A 27,156-nucleotide genomic window follows, 5' to 3' on the forward strand; every position below is an offset into this window, starting at 1 on the left:
AGTGTGAATGTGGGTTATAAAGTATTTGTATGTCTGCAACACTGACATCAAAACATCCATACTGAACTGCAGCCTGTCTTCTGACAACTGAAGGGCAGGAACCATTGTTTGGGCTGTACCCTGGAGACATGAAGAAGATGTGTTAGGTTACAGAAGCCAGGGGTTTCATTACTGAGCACTAAAGAACATAAGAAAACCCTCTTTCATGGTCAGAACCCAGTATTAACTACATTTAGATACAAGATAAAGACCATATATCAAACACATCACTAATACTTATACCCAGCTTTCTGGGTAATACTGTGGCCTCATTGTTTATGTCTGAAACCTCAGCAAAGAACAAACCCATGCTAGAGATTTAGATTCTCCTAGACCTTTAGCACTACTTGTGCACACAGTCATATAGATTTCCCTTCCTTTTCCTGCTTACATTTGGTAAGATTAGGCAGAGCAGCTCTTCAGGATGAATCTGAGTTCTAACTTCTCTATATCCTGTATGGCTCATCTGCCACATTTCACTCACCTGCCCATACCTACTCTCTGGCTGTGTCTTTCCCAAACCAGGCCCATCTTCTTTCTCCAACATGACACTGAAATCTGCCCAGATTAAGTAGCACTCGCCAAACAATCCATTTATTCCTTGCAAACACTGGTGAAGTGCAGTGGGCCAGACCAAGCTCACAGCTGGAAGTTGTGCATGGAGGCAGGGATAAAGGAGTCACTGGGGCTTAGCAGACAAACTTGTGGTGCACACAGAGTTAATATGCTGACAGAAACACTGAGGTTTACATCTGAAAACCCAAATATAAAAATAATATGATGAGTAAGACTAAAATTCCCTGTTCTGAGCATCCATGGGGCCAGCTCCCCTCCCCCCCATTCAGGGCTCAGCAGTCACTTCTCCTTTTCTGCCTTGCCTTGCAGAAATGCGTCCTGGGATGAGTCAGAGCAGGACTTCCAGGCAGTACCATTACTGCATTCGGCTCCCACCACACAGCAGGCAAAAGTGCCTACTGCTGGGGTAGCTCCTTTCAAACACTTGGAGGGGTCTCGCTCTGTTTCACTTGATACCCCTTGGTACTGTTTATTTCTGAATCCTGGGCTCATAGAAAACATTAAGCTGGAAAGGACCTCCTGGGGGCACTTAGTCCATTCTCCTGCTCAGAGTTTCACAATTAGATCAGGTTGTTTGAGGTCAAGGCCAGTTGAACTTCTGAGGATCTCCCCAGTAACCCTGGACATCTCTTCCACCTTTACTGGGAAGAACTTTTTTAAACCTTCCCATCCTATCCACATTCTGCCTGCCCCTATTTCTCTGCTTGCCAGTGTTCTACCTGTCAGTGCTTAACATTTACTCTTACATATGTGGGCCCTCCAGGGATGTTTATATGTGCTCTCTCCAGAGAGTTTGCTCTGGTACCTTCCCTTTGGAGTTAGTGCACTTTTAGGGCACAATTCATGTCCCATCCCTTTTTCAGAAGCAAGCTTCTGACCGCACAACAAGAAGAAATATGTTGAAGAATGTCCTGGAGATGGAGTGCAGAGAGCACTATTAGGTGTGAGGAAGCATGATTTTACTTCCATTCCATTCCATCCCATTCCATTCCATAAGCCACCTTGATCCCTTTATTAACAAGTTCTATGGTGGAAATTCAGCTGCCAAAATGTCTTCTTAGGAAAGAGTCCAGCTCCCCCTGCAGTGGCTTGGGAGCCAGACTGCTTGCAATGGTCCCTCCCTTCCGCCAAAGCAGATGTTCGACAGGCTGTCATGGACACGCAGGGTTTAAACCCCATTGAGGCTGTGCCCGGCTAAGGGAAAGCCTCCCACAGCTCCACAGTGACCAGGAGACGGTTTGGCACCATCCCTGAGTTTGGGATGTTCCCGTCCTACCTCGCCTCAGTGGGGAGAGGCGACCACCGGTGCAACCGTACCATTCTCATTCCCCACCCCTGACTGCACACAGAGCCCAGGCATCAGGCTGAGCAGGAGCTGCGATGGCAAGACCAAGCTCTCACGTAGTGTCACCCGTGGGTTTAGCTGCTTGTGTCCAGTAGCTGTGAGAGAGATCAGATCTAACCTATCGGGTTAATCTGTATCTCCTGCCGCTGGTGAAGTTCCGTTTCCCCACTGCCACCCGCTTTAGCTCAGCCCCGGCAGAGACGGGGGAGCAGCTCCGGGCCCGGGCATCGCGTTTTGCGAGAGGGGGGCACCCCCGGGCGGTGCCGCTGCAGAAATGCAGCTTCTGCTGCTCTGAGAGCCACGAACTCCAGAGACCTCCAGAGCGCAGCAAGCGAGTGAGAACAACTCATTTCCCATTCATCCTTTCACATTCATTCCATCCTTTTGTCTTCAGCTTGAATGCTATGAACAGATTTTTCGGAGAGGAGATGCAGCCAATAGCTGCTACTTTGTCAAGGTAGGACTTTAAAAAATACTAATAACAATTTAAAGATCAAAATCAATCTGTTTGCAGCATTTGTCATTCCTTAGCTGATAATTTTGAGTGAATTTTTTATCAGTAAACAAATTATTTACCCCAAAATGTGCCAAACTTCACTGGTATCTCTGGGCTTTTGTGGCTGAACCCACCTCTGTCTTCATGGGTGCCACTGAACCACAATGTGTTAATGGGTTTACATTTTCTTCTGGGGAGCTGCTTCAGTTCCATCGTTGCCATTACTCTGGCAAGAAACTCCCAAGGCACCACAAAGATTGTAAGCAAGGGTAAGCACTGGAGATACCCAAGTAAAGATGTTAGAGAGGCGAGAACATCAGTTGCAAGTCAAAGCAAACTGGGTATGTGGTGTCTGGTTTTGTCTGTCTGCCTTTAAATCTGATCTGTTGAGGAAATAATTCAGTAAAGAATACAGAACCCTCCAGAGGGCAATCAAGCTGAAGCAGCTCTGTGGGAGAAGGCTCCAGTCATCTAACTACTGGCTCATGGATCCATCCTGCTGGACTCTTGATCTTGCCATACTGATCTCTCAACTACCACTGCAAATTCACTGTGCAGCCACCAGCTATGGGAAAGCTCCATTGGTGCGTTAGCAGCTGCCATCTGGGGACATGAGCTGCTGAGTGCCCATTACATCATGAGTTCTTCTTGTGCTGGCTTATGGTGGGATGCCATAAAACTTGAAACCCTGCAGCACTGAAGTCAGAAGCAAACTCCCACTGATTTCTCTGAGACTCTGTAACCACCATTGATTGCACCAGTCTGGAATGCTCAGCGTGGCTTGGTATACCTGAGGAGGAGCCTGTTGTAGTCGTGGTAATTAGGGTATGACCCTGTGGAACACAAGACCCTTACAATTTGAGAACAGAAATACAAAATACTTTCTCTTTAAAAGTTCCCTTTCGGAATTCAGCTTCTATATAAATGTTCTGCTTGCAAGTGAGAAAGGCAGAGCTTCTCTTTAGCTGCATTTGCAGTGTGGTCGTAGATAGGGTTGTGTTCCTGTTACTCAAGTGCAGAAAGAGCAGCTAAACCAGTGCAGGCGACTGCAGCCGACTGAATTCCCATGCTCCAGGGCATGACATTGTTATGATGTAATGAGGCCAGGGCAAAACCGTAGGAAAGCGTCAGCATCAGCAGCGCCTCCCTGGGGAATAGGATTCATTCCGAAAACTGGAGTGAGAAACAAGTTCTGTGTTGCAGGGAGAATGGTAAAAGATGGAACTAAGAAGTCCTTCGGTATGTTTTGGAAAGTGCCTGTACTGGAAACCAGGTAGCTCTAACCTTGCTCAGCCTGGATGTAAAGTAAATCTCTGCTCTTCTCTGACCTAGTCCGAGGTTTCCGCAAACCTCTGTCAGAACCGTGGATGTTTTTCACCACTAACAGTATATTGGTGCTTGTGGAGCTCTGGGGTTACACACGTGTCATCACGAAGGTTGTACTGAACCTGTAAGGAGCAGGCGAGTATGTTTTAAGAGTTGCTCCATTATGTAAAAACACCTGAAGGCTAAACCTCAGCGCAGGCTGCCACACAATTCAGGTCCAGGCAGTCAAAATCGCAGTAAAAAGGCAAAGTGAAAACAGGCGCGTTCTGGACGGCCGGGATCGCACAGCGCGCGTCTGTGTCCCGCTGTCCGCATGCTCCTGCTGGGGATCTCACTGCGGAGCGTGACGGAGGTGACTCCTGCGGGCCGGGAGCCCCGGGACCCCGCGGGGCTCGGGCCGCTCCTCCCTCCCCTGGCCGCTGGGGGGCGCAGCGGGCGGCAGGGGGGGTCCGGCAGGAAGCGCGGCCGGTGCCCGCCCCCCGGCGGCGGTGGCCGGAAGCGCGTTCGGCAGCGGGTCCCCGCCGGGGCGGCGACGCTGGTGCCGGGGAGGCCGGGACCGACGTGGCCGGCCGGGGGGGGGGGGGGGGGGGGGGGGGGGGGCGGAGCCGAGGGGCCGCCGGGCGGGGCAGGCCCGCGCCGAGCCGCGGCTGGATGGCAGCGGCGGACCGGGGCACGGTAACGGGGGCTGGCGGAGCGGGAGCCGGGGGTCACCGGGCTGCCCTCCGCTCCGCTGTTGCGGCGGGGAAGGGGGAACGGTGGGGGCCGGGTTTGGCCGCGCAGCTCAGCCCCGGGCTGAGGTGGGACGGGGTGAGCAGGGCCGGCAGCGGTGCCCGCAGGGAGCAGAGTCCCGTAACGGTGGGGCTCGGCCCGGCCGAGCGCGGGGCAAGTTTGAGAAGCGCGGTGCCTGGCCTGGCTGCTCCTGCGGGGAGCCGCGGGCTCCGCGCCGCCCGCTCCCGGCTCCTCTTCGGCTCCGGGACCGGCGTCTTCCCCCCCGGTGCAGCCGCCTTTGCCGTGTGGGTTCCGCAGCAGGCGCGCCGGGGCCGGGAGCTCAGCCCCCCAGCGGAGAAAGTTTGGGAAGTGTTTGCTTTGGAAGCCGCGGGGGGGTCTCGGCGCTGGGACCGCACCTGGGCCTTGGGGGGAGGCTGAAATAGCGGCCCGGGGTAAATCACGGCCTCAGCACTGCCGTGGTGTCGGAACAGTGACAGGAGCGGGGCCGCCGTTAACCCCCTGCGGACCGGAGCCGGGCCCGGGTGTGCTGGGGCCTCTGCCCCAGGCTGCCGCGGTTGATGGGTTGGGAGGAGAAATCCCACCCAGCCCTGGGGTGAACGCCATTGCCCGATCGCAGACTTTCCTCTGTCGTGCTGGGAAGGATGGGGAAGGCGTCGCTGTCTCGCAAACTACTTTCGAACAGTGTTTGAGCAGCGTTTTAACTGCCTGCCTTGCCAGCTCTTAGGTTTGCGCGGGGTCTGTATTCTGTTGTGATCTGGACACCCCATCGTTCTTAATCCTGTGCATCTCCAGCCTTTGGCAGTGCCCGCTGCGATGTGCATGATTTCCAGTAGTCGAGTGTCTCTGCAGAGTGGTTTTGATGAGAGAGACGAGGGAAAGGGTCCCAGCGGAGCAGTGCGGTCCTAAAGGTGGGCAGTGATTAAGGGAGGAATGCTCAGGGAGGAGCTGGAGACCTCGTGTGCCTCAGCCGAGGTCAGGGCTTCCAGGAGGAATACAAAGCTCTCCACAGGGCTAATGGGGGGAGGTGGCTCGTGGAGAAATTTTTGGCTGAAAATTATGCTTCCTCCCTGGAAAATAAACTTTTTTCCATTCCATGCAGTGCTCTTTTGCAACTGTAAAATCAGGCTTCCAGGGAAAACACTTGTAAAAAAGCCTTTTCTTTTTCATGTTTCCCCCCCCCAACAACATCTAAAATGTCGTTGTGTGGCAATGAGCAATTGTGCTGAGACAGACGAAGCTGTGTGGTCTGGAAAGGCAGTGTCTCGGAGGGGAGGAGGTGGGTGGCTGCAGGAATCGTCGTGTCAGTGTTTTATTTTCTCTTTTCCAGTAGGTTTTTCCTTTGGCATTTTGAGCTTCGTCCGTGCTTTCTCAGGCACTGCCTGCTACAGAGCCACCAGGGAGGAGGACAGGAGCTCCTCTGCCTTGGTGTGCAGGCTGCCCCTACACAGGAGCGTGTAAATGGCAGATCTCATTTGTTTGTTTTTCCTGAGCTGGGAAGACCTCATGGTTATTCCAGTGCTGAGGCTGTTGCCGAAGGAGCTGAGCAGATCTGACTCCTGAATTATAGAATCACAGCATGGTTTGGGTTGGAAGGGACCTTAAAGCTCATCCAGTTCCAACCCCCTGCCATGGGGCAGGGACACCTTCCACTAGAGGAGGTTGCGCCAAGCCTTGTCCAACCTTGAACACTGCCAGGGATGGGGCAGCCACAGCTTCTCTGGGCACCCTGTTCCAGTGCCTCAGCACCCTCACAGGGAAGGATTTCTTCCTAATGTCTAACCTAAATCTAACCTAATGGCGCCAGGCTTGTGATCTGACCCGGCTGAGAGCTGTGGTCCCAAATAGTGGTGTCAAAACCAACGAGTAAATGATGCACTGGCTGTTTTCTCTCCTGTGCATGTCCTTAAATAGATCCTATACTCTTCTTGAGAAGGATGTATCTCTATAAACCTGGCTGTGTCTCTGCCTCAGTGACCACAGACATCTCTGAGAACCTGCAGGTACTTTCTCTAGAAATTTCTCCAGACCTTCTCTGAGTTCCTAAACCAGAAGCTGTTGTCTAAAATCAGGCGTAGGTAAAGGCTTCTTCCACCCTCTGCACTTTAGTGGCAGGGTATTATTGTCTCCCTTGAGCTTTTTTTGTCCTAGGACTACATCCCAACTGCTCCTTTTCTTCCTTTTAAATATTTGTCTTAGGAGCAGCTGGTTTGAATTGAGAGACTTTACAACCGTTAGGTCAAGTTAGTATCTCATGAGGAGTGTGTACTAATGTGATAGAGAAGCAAAGGGGCTATAGAGATCAGAAGTGCATTTTGTTGAGCAAGTGATTACGATATATTAGGAAAAAAGCAAATGCTGGGATAATGCTCTAAATAATTAGCTGGGTGTAAAGATCAGATCAGTGTGTCATGGGTGATGCCCCCAGTTCCTTGTAGATGTTTTATGAGTATCAGGAATTTATTACATGAGATATGAGAATGTTCTTGAGCCATGAGGTAATGACAGTCAGGCATCACAGGTGTCAAGAAATGTACTGGTTTTCCCTTGAATAACAGGAGAAGACAGACCTGTGGGCCACAGAAGGTTGACCAACACAAATGTGATAGGGGGAATTGTTTTTCTACCCCTTTATGCTCATTTATTGCCCCTTTTTGGAGGAATCTGGTCTGTTTCACTGCTGGGAGAAGGACATGATCCAGGTATGCAGCCTGGTTTTGAAGCCCTGGGCTTGCCCCTTGTCCTGTGTGCTACTGCCTCTCTCTCCAGGATTTTGGTCTTAAAGACCCTTTCAGGTGTCCCCTGGGGCAGCTGTGGGCTGGGGGTGGAGAAGGAGATGAAAGGAACAGACTTGTTGAGTCAATTGCAGTGATTACTTTTCCAGACTGAGTCTCAAAAGCTGTGACAACAGGGTTGTGGAAGAGGCCAGTTTGTGCCACTTCCCATCATTGCCAAGCTGCAGAGAGCAGTCCTTTTGCTGCGTGTGTTTGTTGCCTCTTCACAGGCATGGTTGTATAAATCCTGATTTTTAAATATCCTTTTCTCTCTGTTCCTTACAAAGAAGCTGTCCTCAGTCATTTTCCAGGTCTAAAACAGTCATAAAGGAAGAGGGTGTCCATCAGGCCTGCTCTGGAGTTGGAAGGGGTGCCTGTCTTTTTTTAAAGCAGGAAATTCTCTAATTGCAGGTTGTTATGCAGCAGCGAGTAAGCAGAGAGAAGGCTGTGGCTGGTGTAATGTGCTTGAAGAGTCCCATCACCTCCCTGTACAGATGCCTGTGTGGCTGACAGCTTCAGCTTGCATTGGTACTTGGGACAGAACTACCCATTAGGTACCATGGTAGGGGACAGGTAACATTTTAAGAGCTTCCAGTGCAGGATTCTATGGCATAGTTATTACCACAGTTGTGTGTGTCTGTGTAGCTTTGGGGGTAGCCTGCATCCCTGTAAGGGGAGTGAGAGGGCCTGGCAGCTTCCCAGGTACATTCATAGGGTGACGCTGGGCACAGGGCAGCATCTCTGACCCATTGGGCTCTCCTCATAGTCATTATCAGTGCTCAGAGCCTGGAGTGGTTGTACTGATAGTGCTTGACAGCTGAAAACCTGCCTCCTTTCCTAGGGTCCTGCCAGTGGAACAAGGATCCCACCAGTCTACATCAAATTATAGGTGTAGGGCTGGAGGGACTTCAGGAAGGGATTTAGTCTTTGCAATGAAATAGCATCTGCATCAGGTATTTACTCTTTTCCTCAAAAGAAGGAACAAAATCCATCCGGGTGCTGGAAGTTCTGCATCACAGATAATCTGTTTCAGTGTATCACCACTTTGGCACCATGTAAATTTGTTTCTTCATATCCAGGCTGAACCTCGTTTACTATTTGAGCTGATGCTACAACGTGGAAGAGTTGAGCACTTTCCCCCTTTCTTGTGATTTCTATTGTATGCAGACCATTCTGTTCTCTTCAGTGTTATCTTTTTAAGACTAAACATACCCAGGTCCTTCAGTTGTTTTTCCCAGGTCATGCTTTTTACACTTGGATTTTTTCTTTCCACTGCAGTGTCTCTGATCTTTTTCATCTATTTTATAAAGAGGAGTAAGTGAGGGTGGGTAAAGGCTGTTGGCTGAAGTCTCACCTCTGTGGAGTGGAATGGAATCACTGCTTCTGCGTCACACCTACAATGCAGAGCCAATAACATGTTCCAGGATGTCATTTGCCTGCTGTACTGCCTTGGAATTAATTTCTGAATCAGTGTAATGCATGTGTGCATTTTTTGGTGGCACATTGGTGTTCCTGTTTTTTCTCTCACTTAGTATACTGTACTGTATGATCTTTGCTGAGCTTGTTTCATGGTATGCTATAGGTAGTTGGTTTCCTGCAGCCACATCAAAGCACTGCAACAAGATGCTACAAACCCATGAACTTGCTATGTTAAGAGTATTTTTTCCTTGTGAAATAGTAACACTTAAGAAAAGTGATGAGGTTTGTATGGGTCAGTAGAGTTTGCACTTGATCAGACATTATCTTGCCACCAAATGTGGTTCCTTCTTGCATCCTCCCTGCTCCTGATGTCTCTGCTCACTGTGCTTGAAGCTCGTTGTTCTCCTCCACAGGAGCCACAGGGACCTGTCCTTTAATATTTGATTACTCACTGCAGCTGGGCCTTCCTCCTGCAGTGATTTAGTTCAGGGACTGAAACTGGGAAAAGTTGAAGCCTTTAAAAATACATAGTTTTTTCCTGCTAGTTTGTTGTGCTCATGGAGCCAGGTGTGAGCATGGGGAGGGGATGCTTTGATGCTTCATGAGGGAGTGGGGGACAAGGGGCAATGCTGCCCTTTTGGGCTGCAGTGAGCCCTTAGGTTGGTTCCAGCACCTTGAATTTTGTCCTGATAGTGTCAGCCCCCTTTCTGTCTGGCTGTTACTTAATGCTTTGCTATCTTTATTACTTTCTTATCTTATAGGTAACTACAAACTGATCATTTAACTTGATCAAGAGTCTGTCAGAGGATTGAAGTTACTGGTCTGTAACTTCTTAAGTCTTCTGCCACCTTTTTTTTTCTTTTTATAAAGGTAGGTGAGGCATGATGCTCTCCAGCCTCCTGTAGCCTTCCCTATTCAAAGATGGTCACTAACGCTTCAGAGATTACTTTGACTGGTTTCTTACATGCCTTCAGGTGAATGCCATTATTCCCTCTCAATCTAAAGCTGTTCTGTGAACATTTTTAAGCCATTCTTTTCTAACCTGCTCTTTTCTCCCATTTCCAAATTAATCTTGCTTGTCACATTTCATTCTTTCTTCTGGAGACTGAAGGAGTGTTTGCATTTCAGCCTTTGCATCATTTGCTTTTCCTTCCTGATTGCCTGTGAGAGTGTAATTATCCTTATTTACCTCTTCTAACATGCCCACTTCTCTCCAGTTTTCTTGTGACTGAAGAGTTCTTAGTAACAGCTGTGCTGGTCTTGACTAAGAGACCATCTAACCCATGCCCTTCCACAAAAGAATAAAGATAGGACAAGTATATATGATATTTTCCAGCTACTCATGCAGCTCCTTTCAGATAAGGGTATTTCCTGGGTCTGATGTGAGCTGTCTAACCGTAAGCAATCAAGAGATTTGTCTTTAGTACTTGTCCTGTTTCTGTGTAACCCATGTAAAATTTTCCACATTGGAGAAGCTACCACACAAGCTACGTGCTGATGAAGGGTCACATTTGTTTGAAGCCTCACTGGCTTCACGTGGTGGCTGGTAGTACTGAACATCTGAAGAGATGGTGAATAACTGACCCCTGTTCACCATCTTTACACCACTCGTGCTTTCACAGACCTCTGTTAGGTTGCCTGTCTTGCATCCTCATTTGTTACATGGATGCTGTTCCGTGGCAAAGAGAAGATTTACCTGGGTAGCATCTCTGGACAATACCTTTCACTGAAGCCTCAGGACACATAAGGAAGTCCTTATTCCAGCTCACTGAGGGGAGATGCTGAAAGCCAGACTTAAAAGATGTTTCGTGTGCAGTTTCATACACCTAAGCAGCCTCTCTGTTCTTTAGTGCTGTGTTGAAATCAGGAAGAGTTTCAGATGTTTGTTACCTGTGCTAGGATGCTGAGGGAGGGGATGGTGTGACCAAGGCCTTTCCTCTGGGATGCTGGGAGGGAATCTCCAGGACTCTGTCAGGACTGCTCTCTTCTGCTCTCTTTAGAGATTGGCCAGCCCGGCTGAGACCTCTTAGCTATGACAAAGCAAAAGCTTCTGCTTGACGGGACGCTCTCCTTGTTCCTGATCGTGGCCTGTGAAGCTCAGCAGATCCCGGCAGGTCATGCTGCTGCAAGTTCTGGTCCTCTGTGTGAGAAGGAGACACCATCCTTGGGGAACCTTTTCAGCGTCGAGCGCCTGGATGCCTGGATCTGTTCCCTCATCGGTTCGTTCATGGTGGGGCTGAGTGGGGTCTTCCCCTTGCTGGTGATCCCGTTTGAGACAGGAGCTGCTCTGCGGTCAGAAGGTAAGCCTGCTACACGCCTTAGCCTTTCTGAAGCCACAAGTCCTGGGTTGTTACTAAATGACACGGTGATGAACAGGACCTTGTCACAGAAATACTGTCCTCTAAAACAGACAGTCCTTTTCTGATGCTTTAGTCCATACCTACAAATTTGATAGGGAGTCCTTGGACAAATGCAAGCCCAGGACGAAGCTTGTACAAAGGGTATTGTTTGTTTTGCACCCTGCTTGGTCCAGAACCTCCCACTCACTGATGTCCTAGCCAAGTGGTGCAGGGACTCCAGCTGTTTGTTCCGTGCTCTCTCCTTTGAAAGCTTGCTTTGCAGATGCTTCTAATATAGGTCCCTCTGTGCAAAATCTCAGCTGGAGATGTTTTGGCTCCTGCTGAGTTGTGATCAGTGTTTGGTTTGGGTTTTTTTTTAGCTGGATCACACCGTTTGAAGCAGTTGCTGAGTTTTGCAATTGGTGGGCTATTGGGGAATGTGTTTCTGCACCTGCTTCCTGAAGCCTGGGCCTACACGTGCAGTACAACGACAGGTATGAAAGCTTTATGTGCCTAGAAGCAGTCTGTGCTATGCCTACTGCTACATTCCATCTTGAAAACACGTGTGATACTTCATCTTTGTACTCTGCAGTCCTCTGAAGATTCTGAGATTGGCCACGGTTTCTTTTTGTTTCTGTCCTTGAGATGGATTTCTTGTCTGTCAACTTTTCCTATCTTGTTTTAGACACCTGTAAATCTCTGTTGGTTTTCCTTGGTCCTTTCTGTAAAGAAAGGGGATGCTTCTTTAACCTGATGGGAAGTTATAAATGTGTGAGTGGTCTGGTACATGAACACGTGCACCCAAGTTTCTGCCCCATCAGGTCCATCTTGTCTATAAATCTGTCCCTATAACAGTGTTGCTTCTGGAGCCTGTTTCTTGGAACTAACTGGGGCCTCTCCACTGGATATTTCCATCTATGGAAGCCCAAATGTGTTGCCCTCCCAGTCTTTGCTCGAGGAGAATTCATGGAAAATAGTCTACAAAACCATGGTAAAAAGGAAAATGGAAATGCAGAAAAAAGGAAATGCAGGTGATGGAAACCTCTGTCTGCCAATGAGCTGAACACTGTTTGGGCTGGGACATAGCTTGTGGTGTCTGTGTATCTCCTTCACCCGTCAGAAGGATTGTTGAAACCTGTAATGATTGTATCTGTCCGCTTCAGCAAACCAATGGCATAGAAGGCAAGTGCTGCTGCATCCCAGCTGTTGAGACACTGAGGAATCATTTCCCCACTGAGAACATGAGAGAGGGGATGAGGATACGCCGGGTTTCCCAGGCTTCCTTGCTCCTGTGTCCTGGGATTTCAAATCTGCTGGGCCTTTGGTCCTTTTCTTCCTCTGCTCTAGCACTGCCAGCAGAACTTGCTGTGCTTTTTTCCCCCCTTTCTACAGTGGCTCCCAAATTACTCTGTTTTTCTGCTCTAGCTTGTTTGCTTCTGCCAGGCTGTCCCGAAGCATAAAGGTTTCCTTGACCCATGTAAGCCCCATTACAGAGTCGTTCTGTTCTTCCACTGCCGTGCAGTCTCCATGTCTGCAGCCAGGCTGAATGGGTGATTATCTCACAAGCTTGGCTGTAATTGAAACGAAAGTTTATAGCTTTGGGCTTCATAACTTGTGCAGGTGTGGCAGAAAGGGGAAGGTGGGTCTGGAGCTCCACTAATGGCAGATTTCATGTCAAGGCTTGCTGTTCAATAGCTGCAGCTGCAGGATTTTTGTTGATGTAACCTTCACTTGCCTCTGGAGCTCAGTGAAATTCCCAGTGTTGTCAGGCAATGCTCTGGATTGCACAATTGAAGCAAAAGGGGGCTCTCGCTCTGTTTCCAAGATGAGGATATCTATTAGGTCAAGAATGAGCAAGTTAAACTAATTTGCTTTGAGATACGTTGGCTCATTATTCCTCACAGGAGGTCTTTCCATTGTTGTTTATGTCTTGGAAGTGCTGGTTAAACTGTCTGGGGCAGGATGGGCTCACACGTGGGAGATGCTGTGCACTTGATAGTGTCATGAAGATTTCTCTCTTGTCCTGCAGAAGAGCAGAGCTTTCAGCAGCAGAAACTACTGGGTCTCTGGGTGATCATTGGTTTCCTGACCTTCCTGGTGCTAGAGAAGATCTTTCTAGAGGAAGAAGAGGAGTGCCCTGGTGTGGTAAGTTTGCAGCCGGAGGGGAGGGAGTGCTGCTGTGTTTGGAGCACTGTACTAAACACCTCATCTGCCCTATCTGACAGGCACAGCAAATGATTCTGGAGCTGTGAGTATCTTGTCAATGCCCTTTGGTTGCTTTTTGCCACTTTTTTTGACACTGGGCTTTAGAAGAAGGGGGTTTATCTCTGGGCTTTGGTTTTGTGGTTTTAGCTGAGATTTCTCACTTCAGGGCTGGTTTTGTTCTTGATGTGGTATGTGTGAAAGAGAGCTCCCTTGTTATGTGGACTGGGAGCTGGAGCGCTTTGCAGATGAGACTGTTGCTCAGCCAAGGTTTGAGGGATGACAGCTTGCTGATGCATGTTCCACTGAGCCATCGTGACTCATTCACCTTCTGGGTCCTCAGTCGGGACAAAGACCAGCCTTCTCTGGAAGCCTTCCTCACTGCCATGAGTATGGGTATGGCCCGTATTGGGCATGGCCTGGACCAGGCATTTGTGTAGGTAAAACATGTTTATGGTTGGCCAGGTAATAGTAAGTAATGGTTCAGAGGAAGGTCACCCAGCTGCAAAGGGGCAGTATAGGCAGAGGTGTCAGAGGGAGAGAACAGTCAGTCCTCAGACATCTGCACAACACCTAACAGCAGCTCCTGCGACTGTTCAGTCCTTCCTGTGCCGTGACTTTTGAGAGGTGAGACTGCAGGTCAGTCACTGCATAAGAGCAATTAGGCGTTGCTTTGACTTGACATGAGACTTTAATATCTGAAAGGAACTTAATCTTTTCATTTACAGAGAGACTGATGTCTGAAGGGAACATTTTGTTATTTGGAAGCTGACAAATCCCAGCTATAGAGTAATTCTCTTGACTTAGTTACTCTGATACACTGGGGAGACCAAAACTCTTTTTGCTCCATCCCCTGCCCAGGTGGAGGTGTATTTCTCTGGGCAGCAGCTTCCAGCAGAAGAGTCAGGCTCAGTCCCTCATCTTTCCAAAGGAACCTGCCTTATGCCAAGGGGATGTGATTCCAGTTCCTCTTCTCTTTCTACTTTCCTTCTCTGTGTGATTGGGAAGTCTTTATTCTTGCCTCACAGTGCAGGTGTCACAATGCGCTCTGAAATCTGTCTCGTTTCTGACAGTTGTTATTAACGTAGAGTGCCAAAGCTGCTGATTTGCATTGGAAGGACAAAAGGCTTAAGGGTGAAGATTGGATTTCTGACCCTGAGTCCTGCTTATTTGTCACTGACAAAAAGGGAGTGACAACTTGTTTTCCCCTGATTCAGGTCTGTGATTCCAAAGCACCAACTGGAAAGATTCCAAATGGAAGTGGCTATGCAGTGCCAAAGGTGGCAGGCCAGTCCCAAAGAGCAGGAACAGATTTAGCTCAGTGTAATGGCTCTTCTCGCTGGTCCTGTCCAACAGACAACAGAATCAAGGTAAGGGACCCACAAACTCACCTTCACATCTTATGTTATTGGGGCACCTGTTTTAAAATTCAGGAGCTGTCTGTGGAAAAAACCTGTGCTTGAGTGAGGAATTCCGCGCTTGAGTGAGTTGTGCTTAACTTGCTGTCAAAGTGTCTGTGTGGGTCATAGCAGGAAGGAAATGGAGGATTTGGGAGAAATCTGCACTGCAGTTTATGCCAAAGAGGTAAATCCCTCTTGTGAAGGCATACGTCTGATACTGTGTGTTTTGGCTGAATCCTGAGCCCAAAGTACAGTACTTTCATATTTGGTTACTCTATGTCTTACAGTCATTATATCCTTTATTTGCTTAATTTTTTGTGCTGTGATTTCTCTCTTGCCTCCATTGTACCAATTGTGAGCTGCACGTTTCCTTTTAAGGCACCTTTTGGAAGCATTTTGACAGTTGAAGCTATCCACTGTAAAACTTAGAAGTTCTGTTTCTCTTACCAGTTTATTTGCAGTCAGAAAAAGCTTCTTGTCCACTTCTGCTTCCAAATCTTTATTTCCCATCAATTCCTTTGCACTGAATGTCACTGGCAAAGAGTTAGTGCTTCCCTTCCTCTCCCTAGGTTTATTTCTCTCCTAACTTAACTTCTTGCATCAGCTTAGCAGGTGGAGAAGGGAAAATCATAGAATCATAGAATTGTTAGGGTTGGAAAGGACCTTAAGATCTAGTTCCACCCCCCCTGCCATGGGCAGGGACACCTTACACTAAATCATATCACCCAAGGCCTCATCCAACCTGGTCTTGAACACTGCCAGGGATGGAGCATTCATAACCTCCCTGGGCAACCCATTCCAGTGCCTCACCACCCTAACAAGAAAGAATTTCCTCCTTATATCCAACCTAAACTTCCCCTGTTTAAGTTTTAACCCGTTACCCCTTGTCCTATCACTACAGTCTCTAATGAAGAGTCCCTCTCCAGCATCCCTATAGGCCCCCTTCAGATACTGGAAGGCTGCTATGAGGTCTCCACGCAGCCTTCTCTTCTCCAGGCTGAACAGCCCCAACTTCCTCAGCCTGTCTTCATAAATGAGTACTCTTCAAAATGAGTACTGTGCCATTGGGCTAACCTTTAGCTTGGTTTTGCTTTCAGTTTTATGGTACTACCTTTGCACTGTGGAAACCCTTGTCTGGGTGAACATTACAAGCGAGAGAATAAATGACTGCTTTGGTGAAGTAGGGCCTATAATTTGAGTTGGAAAGCCCATTAAAAATGTGCAGGATGGAAGGAGAGTGACTATGAACAGAAAGTGTGGTTGCATGAACTAGCCCAGACCTGGATATGTGGTCGGTCAGAGGCTCTTCAGTCTTTCTATTTTAAATCTATTTTGCTGTAACTTCATAGCTCTTCATAACTACACGATGTGGAAGATACGCTGAGATCACCGGGAATCTTTGAGTCTGTCGCATTCATATAACCTATACAGACACTGCACAGGCTGCAGGGTGCTGTGTTCTAGAGGTGATAGAGAAAGAGAAACCAGTATTACTGAGTTATGAAACACCGTGCCATGATTTTAGAAAGGTCTATATAAGGAACCAGAGACTTGGAGGTTGATTAGTTTACCAGTGATTGCAAGTAGAAGGAAACACTGATGGGGGATACAATTGCTCAGGGATTGGTCCTCATTTTAAAAATATAATGAAATTAATATTGATTGGTAAGATTTTATGGAAGATAAATTCTTGTCAACCAAACATTTTTTCCCTGCCTTTTATTCAGTTGTGAGATTGTTTGATGAAGGTAATGATGCTGAGAAATGAATAGAAAACATAACTTTCTCCCACATTCTAATAAAACTAGTACTGCATGAAATCAACTTTGCTAATATTAGCTCCATTAAAAATCAGTGATTGTGTAATATCAAAGACTGGATTAATGCAGCCTCCCTTACATTTGTTTACTGATGGTTTATGATTCTTCTAAGTGATTGTTTATAAAACCCTTGCTACATCAGTGGCACATTGTGGCTGCATGAGGTCAGTGATATTGGCTAAACAGAGTAACTCATCAAAAGAGCTGGATTTTTAGCATGTTTTGATCCATGCAAATATTAAGGAATAGATTAGAAAGAATGCAGATCATACTTACAAGAGAGGGACAGTTTCTAGCAAGTCAATGCCTTGGAAAAAGGTATGAGAATCACAGTAGGAAACTGTTTGAACACATTCTTCCATTATGATGCTATAACCAGGAGGATGGGTGAGTAGGAAATAGTATCTAAGAGAAGAGGCAAGTGTTCCTCTTTCTGTATAGCAGTAATGAAACAGCTATCTGTCTTTTTCCAGTAGTGTTATTCACAATATCCAAAATACTACTAAAGGGGTCAGGAAGGAGCTGAAATAATTATTTTAGGTTTGCTGTATGTGATAAGAAGTGGCTTTCTTTAGACTTTAGCTCTGAAAATGTAACAGATCAGGGCTGACTTAAAGGATACTAACACCCATGTAAGAGGTATGACTAAATTTCAGTAGTTAAAGCTATACCAAACAGTAGCAGACTAGAAATCAAAGACAACTGTAACTGAGGGTAACTTCCCTGTGGACCAGCTTACTTTAGAGACATAGTAGATTCTTTGTTGCTTGTGGACATTAAGCTGTGATTTAAGCCACTTCCTACAAAGTATGCTATAGCTTAAGAAACGATGGGCTTCGTGCATAAATTGAATGAGATTCTTTCAGCTATGTTATGTAGAAGGTCTAGATAACCATGGAGAGCCCTTCTCAGTCTATTGGCTCTTGTCAATGTGCATGAAACAGAAACCAACGAGTTAACATGCAGTTTTAACTTTGTGCTTTCAGAGCATATCACCTCAATATTTTAATAGCCTTTCTGGCAGGGCGGAAATTACCAAAACCACCGAGATCTTCCTCCGTTGTTAGCCCGTTTCCTTAGGCAACAACATAAGCAGTCATTCCATCTGTCTGTCCATCTGTTCTGCCCTTCATTTTCAATAACTTTTGAACCCATAATTAATTTTGCTCGAGTTCAAGAGAGGAGAGAAGTCTTGAGGGTAATCAAATTCCTGCAAGCTCCATAAAAATCAGCATGGTGGTAGAGGAGGAATGCAAACTAATGTCCTACTGACAGACTGGGGCAGAACTTAGGTGCTGCTTGGTAGGTCCCGCTGGTTGGCAGAGCAGCAGGTAGGTCTCACTGCCCCTGTGGTTTGGGGAAGTAACTCTCACGCAGTGCAGGGTGGGGAAGGGACAGACAGGGAACAGCATTGCTGGAAGTGAGCAAAGTAGGTGCTTACAAATAAAAGACAGAAGCTGTGGCACGCCAGGCTTCTTGGTTTCTGCTGTTTGCTCTGTAATCCCCTTTTTTGTGTTCAGGAAACAAAAAAGGCAATATAATATTTAAACAAAAATAGTTGCCTTTCAGGGCTTAATGACTAGTAAGCTGTTGGCCGTCCTTTGTCCATTTATATTAGATCTTCTGCTCTACGGCTGCTGCTGTAATAATTTGTCCTAGCTTGAAAACTGCAGGTGGGAGGCTTCCTTTGCACCCAAACATAGATCAGTTCTGCCCTGCATTGCAGCCTTCATTCCCTTAGCAAGTAAGAATATTGTACAGTACTTCTGCATTGCATATTCTTTCTTTTTTCCTATGGCACATGAGGTCCTTGCTGGTTTGTAGAAGTGTGTTTTATTGCACAGTGACATTAATTCTGAAGCATGAACATAAACACTTCATCTGGCTGTGCTCTTTATGAGCAATGAGAACATCCTATTAGGGATTCACAGAATGTAAATGTCAGAGACTCATAACTGTCACATCAACCCAATTTATTTCTGAGCTCTCCAAGGCTTTGCTTCTTTCAGTGACAGCTTTTGCCCAAGCCACTGACAAAAAAAAAAGTCATCATGTTTTAATCATGAGGTCTATTTTTTCCCTCGACAGTGGTATGGGAAAAGATTTTTGTGTAAAACTTCTGTGAATAATTATTACTAGCTTATGGGGAAAAAGCAATCACATAAATTCGCAACATGAGAAGCAGGAATATTACAGTCGTATTTGACTAAAATGAGGAGGGAGAAGTAAAGCTGCTGTGTTTATGAGTCTGCCTGCATGCATCCCTTTGTGTTCCCTTTCTTACCAAAGCATGCAGGGAACTTCAGCATCCATTGTGGAGACGTTACTTACATTATTTACTTAACATGATTTGCAGGTAGGCTTCTTTGCTTAGTTCTTTGTTTTCATATTTGGTCATCAGTTTAGTTGTCAATGCAGTTTTGTGAAGTTTACAGCTTCTAAAGTTGTCCTGAGATCCTGCAGTACAAGTGCCCTGCAGAAAAGTGTCGTGTTGGAGAGAAAGACTTGACAGAAAGCCCCATATGGCAGGAAGAAAAGATGCCCCAAGCAGAGTTTGATAGAGACAAGGAGGAGCAGAAGACCAGAAGGGGCTCATGAAACCTATCGGCACTTGTGTTTTTTCCTGGCTGAACTTCGGCATCTCGTGCTATGGTGAAATAAGAGGTCAATAACACAGTTTCTAGACAGTCTCTCCACTCACTGGATGCTGCCATGTAACTGGAGTTAGTATATGCCAGCTTCGTTCTTGCAGTGCAGAGAGAGTCTGATGTATGGGCCAACACCTGATTTGATAACAATTCAAACTGCAGTGTCTCAGGACCCACACAGAGTAGTTTTTGTTAGACCTGATGGGGAAAAAGGGCCCAGAAACCTGTGAGCAGAAGAGCTTCAGATCAAATCACTCAGAAAATCACTTCAGGTCAAACACTCAGAATTTCTCTGGAGATGACCATAGCATGATAGGGAAGTCTCAACATGGGGACGGCCTTGTGAGGATGGCAACTGCTTTATACTTACAATTTTAAGAATGTGTTTGTATGCAAATGCAGAGACATGCTGTCCAGCCCTCTAGTAGGTGTTTTTTTGGTGACTGTCATCACTGTCTTCTCTTTTTATTCTTTGTTAAGGGTAAAGCAAACCCACAAGCACAAGCTTTTTTAGAACGTTGTTTGAAGATTTGTTTAGTTATAAAAAGCCATTTCAGCAGCATTTGTTCTGTTGAATTGTTCTTGCCAGCTTTTTAAAGTGGAGGTATTTAACAGATACGTGACTAGAAAGCAAGGTCAGGTCATACCTGAAGCCAGTCACCTGTGTAAATTAGTCAGGGTTACCCACAAGGTTTTCAACTTGGAATCAGGCACATTCTTGTATTTTGGCTTTCCTCACATTCCTGTCTCTGTTTCTAGAGCTCTGTCATGTGCATAAGATGATTATCCTCATCTCAGACAATACTTGCCTACCCTAAAACTTAGCTTACTGTCAAAATGAACATAATACTGAATTTATACTTGAGCACTGACATAGCTTAAGATCTTCACCAGAAGAACCATGTCCTGACCTTTCCCAGGAGATCGTGCCTCCATGTAACTTGTGTCTAAGCCATGGGCTTTCTTTTATCTTGTTATGTCTCTTCCTTTATCAGGGGCTCTTCCTTCTCTTTGCAGATTAGCGGATACCTCAATCTGCTGGCCAACACCATTGATAACTTTACACACGGCCTGGCAGTAGCAGCCAGCTTCCTGGTTAGCAGAAAGGTAAGGTTTCTGTCACCAGCTGTGTACTAAACTGGAGAGGTCTGTTCTCACATGTGATACAACATGCAAAAATCCCAAAGATGTGTGGAGTTTTCTCCTGTTTTCTGGAGAAATGGAAGGAAATTTTCTGAGAAATAGAGACTAAAGTTAAAAGCAGCCCTTCTGACGGAGAGCTTCTTCCGATTTGGGTCGTGTTAGTCATTTGCACTGTAACAAGTCTTAACTTGGAGAAAGGGGCCTTGACATGCTGATGAAAGCCTCATCTCTCAGAGCTGGGGGACTGTTTCCTTATCACCTTCTCTCCTCTGCTACAGGTTGGATTCCTAACCACAATGGCCATTCTCCTGCATGAAATCCCACATGAGGTGAGAGGGCTTTGTATTCTGCTGTTGTGAGAGGTTAAAGGGGTGTTTCATCTACTAAGAGAAGGGCTGGGTCTGGTTAACATTTTCTTGTCCCTTTAAAAGCTGCTTCCTCTGGAAGACTGGTGACATGGAAAACTAGAAACAGCCTTGAAGCACTGGTCTTGTTGTGGATGACCTTTGTGACTGAGAATCATGGCATGGTTTCTGTTGGAAGGGACCTTAGGGATGCTCTAGTTCCAACCCCCTGCCATGGGCAGAGACACCTTCCACTAGACCAGGTTGCTCCAACCCCTGTCCAGCCCGGTTTTGAACTCTTCCAGGGATAGGGCAGCCATTCCTATTTATATTCATTAACTGTCAGCTCTTGGTTTTCTTAGGTTGGAGACTTTGCAATCCTACTTCGGGCTGGCTTTGACCGCTGGAGTGCAGCCAAGATGCAGCTTTCCACAGCTTTGGGAGGGATTCTAGGAGCCTGTTTTGCAATATGTGCTCAGTCGCCAAAAGGAGCAGGTAGGGCTCCCTGATGGGACCTCTGTAGGAGTGCTTTAGTCCCCGTGTGTCTTTTTTCCTTCTTGTCTGTGTTTTCTCCCATGGCTTTGTCTCAGTAATAACCAAAGCTTTCTGTATTTGTGCAGGGGAAACAGTAGCCTGGATCCTCCCTTTCACTTCTGGAGGATTTCTGTATATTGCCTTGGTAAATGTTGTGCCTGATCTCTTGGAGGAAAAGAATCCTTGGTAAGTGCTCCCTCCTGTTCTGCTGCAGCAGTTGTTGCTGACAGGGAATTGGGGATACAGTCCTTCCCCATGCCTGCTCTGGGAGCACATGAGTGCCAGTTTTCCAAATCTCATGGGTGAGGCTGGAATTTAGATAGACTGCAGTGCTGGGTGGTATTGCCTTTATATGGGACTACAGAGACCCTATTAAACATGAGAATCTTCAACTGGGTCAGTGCCAAAGACTGTGCTGGCACAGCATGTAGCAGGTTACTCACAAACATCCAGCAAGGTGACCCATTCCCCAGTCTGTCTTAGCTTCTGGCTTGTACTGACTTAGGGGCTATCTGAACTAGGGCCTCATAGAGCTGTGTGTGTCTGATAACCACACATGAACCTACCCTTCACATGCTTTCATCCCCTTTTGATCCTATCCATTACTTTGGGCTTCTGTGATCTCTCTTTGGCAGCAAGTTTGCATAGTTGGACTGCACAGTGTTATATGATGCTTCTTAATTGTTTTTTAGCCTCTTGCTTATTAATTTTGATTAGATGTTGCTGTGTGAGTAGAAAATCGTAGTTCTCTTTATCATTCAGCATTTCGTAGTCTGTTACTGTATCCCACCTCAGTCATCTCTCTTCTAACCTGGTATATATTCTGGTGTATCTGGCCTCCCCTTATCTGTGTTATCACAGTTTCTTGTGGTCTGATTAAGGCTTTAGTAGGTCCAAATCCAGCTGTACCATAGTAAAGGCACTCTAAGATACGCTGGCACAGAGGAGTGGTAGTGGAGGAATGTTCATGACAAGCTGGGAGCTTGCTTTTGGGTTGGTAACCTTTGGTAACAGCTGGCAGAGCTGTTGGCAGAGTACACAGAGGCGGGGGGTACACAGTCACTTCAGTCCAGCATAACACCTGAGATGGTGCTAAAAGAAGGGCAAAATTCATCAGCTTTTGTTTTCATTTTTCATAACTAGTTGTCAGCTGGATGAGGTCCCTAAAGTACCTGTGAACATGCTGCAAAAGTGCTGGCTCTCTTGCCAGAGAAAGGACAGGAATATACACCTGGGTAGCTGCATGAACAGGAATATACACCTGGGTAGCTGCATGAACAGGAATATACACCTGGGTAGCTGCATGAACAGCTTAGATTGATTTTTGAAACTTGAATCTGGGCCTTCCAGCTGAGCAGAACAAAACCACGTCAGTTTATAGATGACAGCTTTGCTTGAGGTGCTGGGAAAGAGTCTTCTCAGCTGTGTCAGTGGCTTCATGCAGCTGTTGTGTTCTCCTTGTTGTAGATTTGGAAGGGCAAAGAACATTTGTGAGCCTTTACACTGCTGCCTACTGGGACTGTCAATGGCTCCTCCTAATTTTGCTGTTTCTTTACCAGGAACTCCCTGCAGCAAATCCTGCTCCTGTGTACCGGCATTACAGTCATGGTGCTACTCTCGTTCACAACTGAGTGACCTCTGCGAAGACCTCATGATGCCTCCCAGAGCCACCACAGTGACTCTGAGCTGTTACAAAGCAATAAGGAACACTAATGTTACTTCCTATGTGTGTGTGTATGCAGATCTGGCTGCTAGTATGAGAAGCAGGTGAGAAAGAGTTCTGGGTGTGTAGGACCTCATTCTCTGGCTCTCCTATCCCTGTTCTGCTAAAATCCACACATCAGGGCTTCCTTTTATTTTCTCCTTTTTATTATTTTGATGGAGCAAAAGATGCAGTGAGCAGAAATGAACTGAAAACTGCTCCACAGCAAATGGACAATGTTTCGTTTGGTTCAGTCTAATGGAACAGCACCTCCCAAGCTCTTGTGTGAAAACAACAGAGGTCATTCCTGTAGCTGATGAAGAGGAAGGACTTTTCCTACCACTTTTAAGGGCTGGAGGCAGAAGAGAGATGGCAAAGCAACAATAAACCAACAGCTTTAGCCAGAACTCCCTCCCCATGAGGAGTTCATGGTGCTACAAGACAGAGGGGAAAGAACCCTTTTCCAACTTGATCTTCAGCTTTTCATTGATATCACTTGTTCCTAAAGGTAGTTTTAGCCTCAGCAGTCCACATCTTTGGACTGTTTTGTATTTGTATATGTTAAAATCAAGCCAAAAGCTTGAGGCACTTTAGGATAGGTCACTATAATTAAATGGCTCAGCTTTGTGATTACTTGCCTCAGCCCTAACCACTCCAATACCAGCACAGCCTGTTTATCTGAAAAATGGTCAGTAAATGTTTCTTCTGTTGCCATGCTACCAGCTCCCCTGCAGCTGGAAGGAAGCTGTTGTGACTGAGCTCCCTCTTCTCATAACCATTAGCTGAACATGGCTGAGCTTGCTGTCACCCACCATCTGCCCCACACCAAGTTTCAGAGCTCTCTTGCAGTGTGGCATGTTAGGCCTGCCTGGCATGCTACATGGCAGAGGTCTGGGCACTGGGGGCAATAGCTGAACCCTACAGCCTGGTCAGCAGCCAATAGCTTTTCTTCTGTTAAGTGTAGCCTATTTAAGAGCATGCTATCACCAAAAATGTAGATGGTAGCCTGTTTCTGGGCTTCTTACCTCACAGTGGAGTTCGTATGTTGGGAATGAATGGATAAGAAATAATACTGACAGCCCTTAAAGGAAGGGGCACAGCAGTGAAGAATGCTGAAGGGAGGTGAGCTGGGAAGGGTGAAACTGCTGGGGAAAAGATTTTTAAAATGGGTCTGGAAGAGCTTTGTGCTAAAAAAATGGGTCTAGAAAAAGCTTTGTGCTAAGGAGGAGAGAAAGCGTTACAATACGTGTGCTTTAAGAGGAGTTTTCTATTGTATGACACTTGGGATAAATTTTTGGGCAATTTGAGACCAATAAAAATAAATGACATTTCTAGTGCTTTCCTGCATTCCAGCTCACAGGGTTGACCAGGCCATCATTCCACAGGCTGTTTTGTTGCCACAGAGATGTGCACAATTAATAGACCATGCCTTCTGCAGAGCTTATCTTTGCTTAAGTCTATTTAAAAACAGGTCTAATTGAACTAGCAGAGTCATTGCACACAGAACAGGTGCCAAAATGGGAATTGCACCAACTCAGCTCTGTCCTTAAACAGCTCCTGTAAATCAGCACAGCCCTCCAGTCTGCACAGAGCCTTATCAAGGGGGATCGTGCCTTGAGAGGGCGATTTGGGTCAGAGCAGCAAGGCAGGTATGCTGCCCACAGCAGAGGCATTTACTTCCTGAAGCAATTCCTGAACTGTTGACACAGTTCTTTTTTTATGACAGCTCCTGTCCTAGTTTCCAGCGAGCGCTGGAGAGCTCATGCTCGCAGTGCTCTGCCCAAGAGCTGCTGTCTAAAATGCTTTCACCTTTCCTTACCCCGAGCTTATACCAGTACCTTGTTTCACTGCAACAGTGAGGGAGGATTAGTGTAATTTTATTACTCCTCTTTTAAAAGTTGCCTTCCTTTGCCAACTACTCCCTCCAGTCTGAAGGTAGCATCCACTTCCTGCTTTCCTGGAAGGATTAATCTGGTTAGCCTGCAGGGACTGGGGGAATATGCTAACCCTATAGTTTTAGCTTTGGGGGTGTCCCTCCAGCTGAGCTAAATGGACCCTGTAGTAGGGTCTGGAGGAAGGAGGTTTGCATGGAAAGACGTGGCTCTGTTTCCCAAGATGAGGCTGGCATTTAAGTTGAGGCATCGCCAGGTGAGTGCCCATGAGTTGGTGGTGTTGCATCAGCACCCAGCCTTGCCAGGATTGAAAACCACAGTCAGTGCTCAGCGTTCAGGAATGTGAAGTGGATGACACTGAAGAAAGGATTTCCGAGTTGTTTTTCTTGGCTGCCACAACAGACCTGGACAGTCTGCGGTTCTTGGGAAGATTCCTGCATAGCACAGGGCTTGTGGGAGGGAGGGGCTCCTTAGTTTTCCACTACATCAGCCTTAGGGCTGAGGATAGGGAGCCTTGGGAGGAAATGGAGCATCACTCCACCACATTTGTCACTTTTGGGAATGCAGAGAGAATCGTATTTTCTAGCTCTATTTTTTCAGCTGCTCTTATGCATTTTTCCCCCTTCATCTGTATTGGTCTGCTCTGCATGGAGACAATAGAGATGAAATAAATGGTTTTCCATGTGGGTTTGTGGTTTTTTCTGTTTCTTTTTTTTTTTCTTTTGTTTAAGCTGATGTTTTTTCTTTGAATTACAAATTCAATTTGAATTTCATCTGAATTACAGAGCAGTATCTCTGGGTTAGTCTAGAGAAGTCTGGGCTCCGTCTTGCCCTCCTTTCTACTCCTCAGACTTTCACAACTGAAAGAAAAGGGTCTAATCCAGTTTCCTGTTCCAACTGCTGTGGCATTGAGAGCCAGAAGTGGTTGGGTCTGATTGTATTTCTTGGCTGCTAGTCTGGCTTCCCTGAAAAGCATCCCCAAGTGAGTTGCTCCTCTTTGAGGGGAGAGGTTGCATGGTGATTGTCCAGAGTTTTGCAACCATATGTTGTTATGATTGGTTGTTTTCTTCATCTAAACTACTCTATCTGGTATCATAGAATCAAAAAATAGCTAGGGTTGGAAAAGACCTTAAGATCATCTAGTTCCAGCCCCACTGCCATGAGCAGTTAACATTAAGCTGGTTACCTGCCATGTGGCATAAAGGCATGTTCATTAAATGTTCTGTGTAGTCCAGGAAGAGCTAAAAGGATTTTCTCTACCCTTCGAAAATGGATTCAGAGCATGTCTTATCCCACTCTTCATCTGGAAGATTTTCAGCGTATAAATACTGAATGGTAGTACATGGTTCTTGGTTCTTACGAGAAGTTGCTCTTAGGAAGGAGGAAAACCATAACCCAAGGTCTGGAAGATGAAGACAGGTAGGTGCTCAAGGGCATCATTTCACCATCTGGGGGTTTTGCCAGCAATCTACATTTTGGAATCTCTGTCCCTGGCATTGCCATACTCTGGCTGTGCTGGTACCTCTGCCTGCAGGGCTGTGCTATGAGCTTCCCTCCCCCTTTCTCAAAAGCAATCAAAATTAGCACGGATTAATCAGCTCCACAAAGTGCAGCTCTGACAATTGCAGCAGCACAGAGAGCAAATGGAAGGAGTCTCATACATGAGAACATTATAGGGTGATTATCTTGCTGAAGCTTCTGTCTTCTAAAACTATAGCCCGAGGAACTAATGTAGACAGTAGGGTGTCACAACAGGATTGCAGATTTAGGAAGCACGAACACTGGGATTTTTCCAGGAATGAGCTGTTATAATGGAAAGATTTGTCCATATTATCTAGAAGAGTGATTGTATGTGATTATTTTTTTTCCATTCTTGATGTAGAAGACAATGTGTAAGAAAATCCTTTTGACAGCAGCCCTTTTCAATTTGTCTGCCTTGAAGGCACTAATGTGCAGCTGCATGGATGCTAATCTCATCTGTCCAGGGCAAACTACTAAAGAGGATCATGCTGAAATGTGGTTAAAACAAGCTTTAGCTGTGGTTCTTGCATGATTCCATCAGGCTTAGTGCTCTGGGGACAGTGGTAGTACCCTGTTCTGGGCAGGGTCCCTGGAGAAGTCCTAAGGAGGACATTTAGGCTGAGAGACCAAGAAGTGACGGGGGGGGGATTCTGAATCTCCTGCAGTTGAACAGTTGCTCTTTTCTGGGGAACAATTTAAAGTAGAATCATAGAATAGTTAGGGTTGGAAAGGACCTCATGATCATCTGGTTCCAACCCCCCTGCCATCGGCAGGGACACCTCACACTAAACCATGCCACACAAGGCTTGACCCAACCTGGTCTTGAACACTGCCAGGGATGGAGCATTCACAACCTCCCTGGGCAACCCATTCCAGTGCCTCACCACCCTTACAGTAAAGAACTTCTTCC

At 46.5% G+C, this 27,156-nt stretch overlaps 1 protein-coding gene across 8 annotated transcripts in view; it reads left to right on the forward strand.

Annotated features, from left to right (window-relative positions):
* SLC39A13 (solute carrier family 39 member 13) overlaps window positions 1–25,412 on the forward strand; it is a 42,826-nt gene extending 17,414 nt beyond the window's left edge. For 5 of the 8 annotated variants that reach the window (XM_062635958.1, XM_062635956.1, XM_062635959.1 and 2 more), the window contains 9 exons: window positions 10,702–11,001; window positions 11,421–11,534; window positions 13,070–13,185; window positions 14,460–14,612; window positions 20,128–20,217; window positions 20,532–20,582; window positions 20,960–21,092; window positions 21,218–21,317; window positions 22,691–25,412. In XM_062635958.1, the coding sequence (XP_062491942.1) occupies window positions 10,734–11,001; window positions 11,421–11,534; window positions 13,070–13,185; window positions 14,460–14,612; window positions 20,128–20,217; window positions 20,532–20,582; window positions 20,960–21,092; window positions 21,218–21,317; window positions 22,691–22,766 (1,101 nt within the window). In that variant the 5' untranslated portion in view covers window positions 10,702–10,733 and the 3' untranslated portion in view covers window positions 22,767–25,412. Of the gene's footprint in view, window positions 1–4,373; window positions 4,458–7,924; window positions 9,572–10,701; window positions 11,002–11,420; window positions 11,535–13,069; window positions 13,186–14,459; window positions 14,613–20,127; window positions 20,218–20,531; window positions 20,583–20,959; window positions 21,093–21,217; window positions 21,318–22,690 lie in introns of those variants that run through there. The other 3 variants (XM_062635961.1, XM_062635957.1, XM_062635962.1) reach the window with 3 other exon arrangements.
* The last annotated feature ends 1,744 nt before the right edge of the window (window positions 25,413–27,156 follow it).

The sequence above is a fragment of the Pezoporus occidentalis genome, unplaced genomic scaffold (assembly GCF_034315485.1).
Source record: "Pezoporus occidentalis ecotype Australia unplaced genomic scaffold, CSIRO_AGI_Poc_V1 ctg46, whole genome shotgun sequence".
In the NCBI taxonomy this organism is placed as follows: Eukaryota; Metazoa; Chordata; class Aves; order Psittaciformes; family Psittacidae; genus Pezoporus; species Pezoporus occidentalis.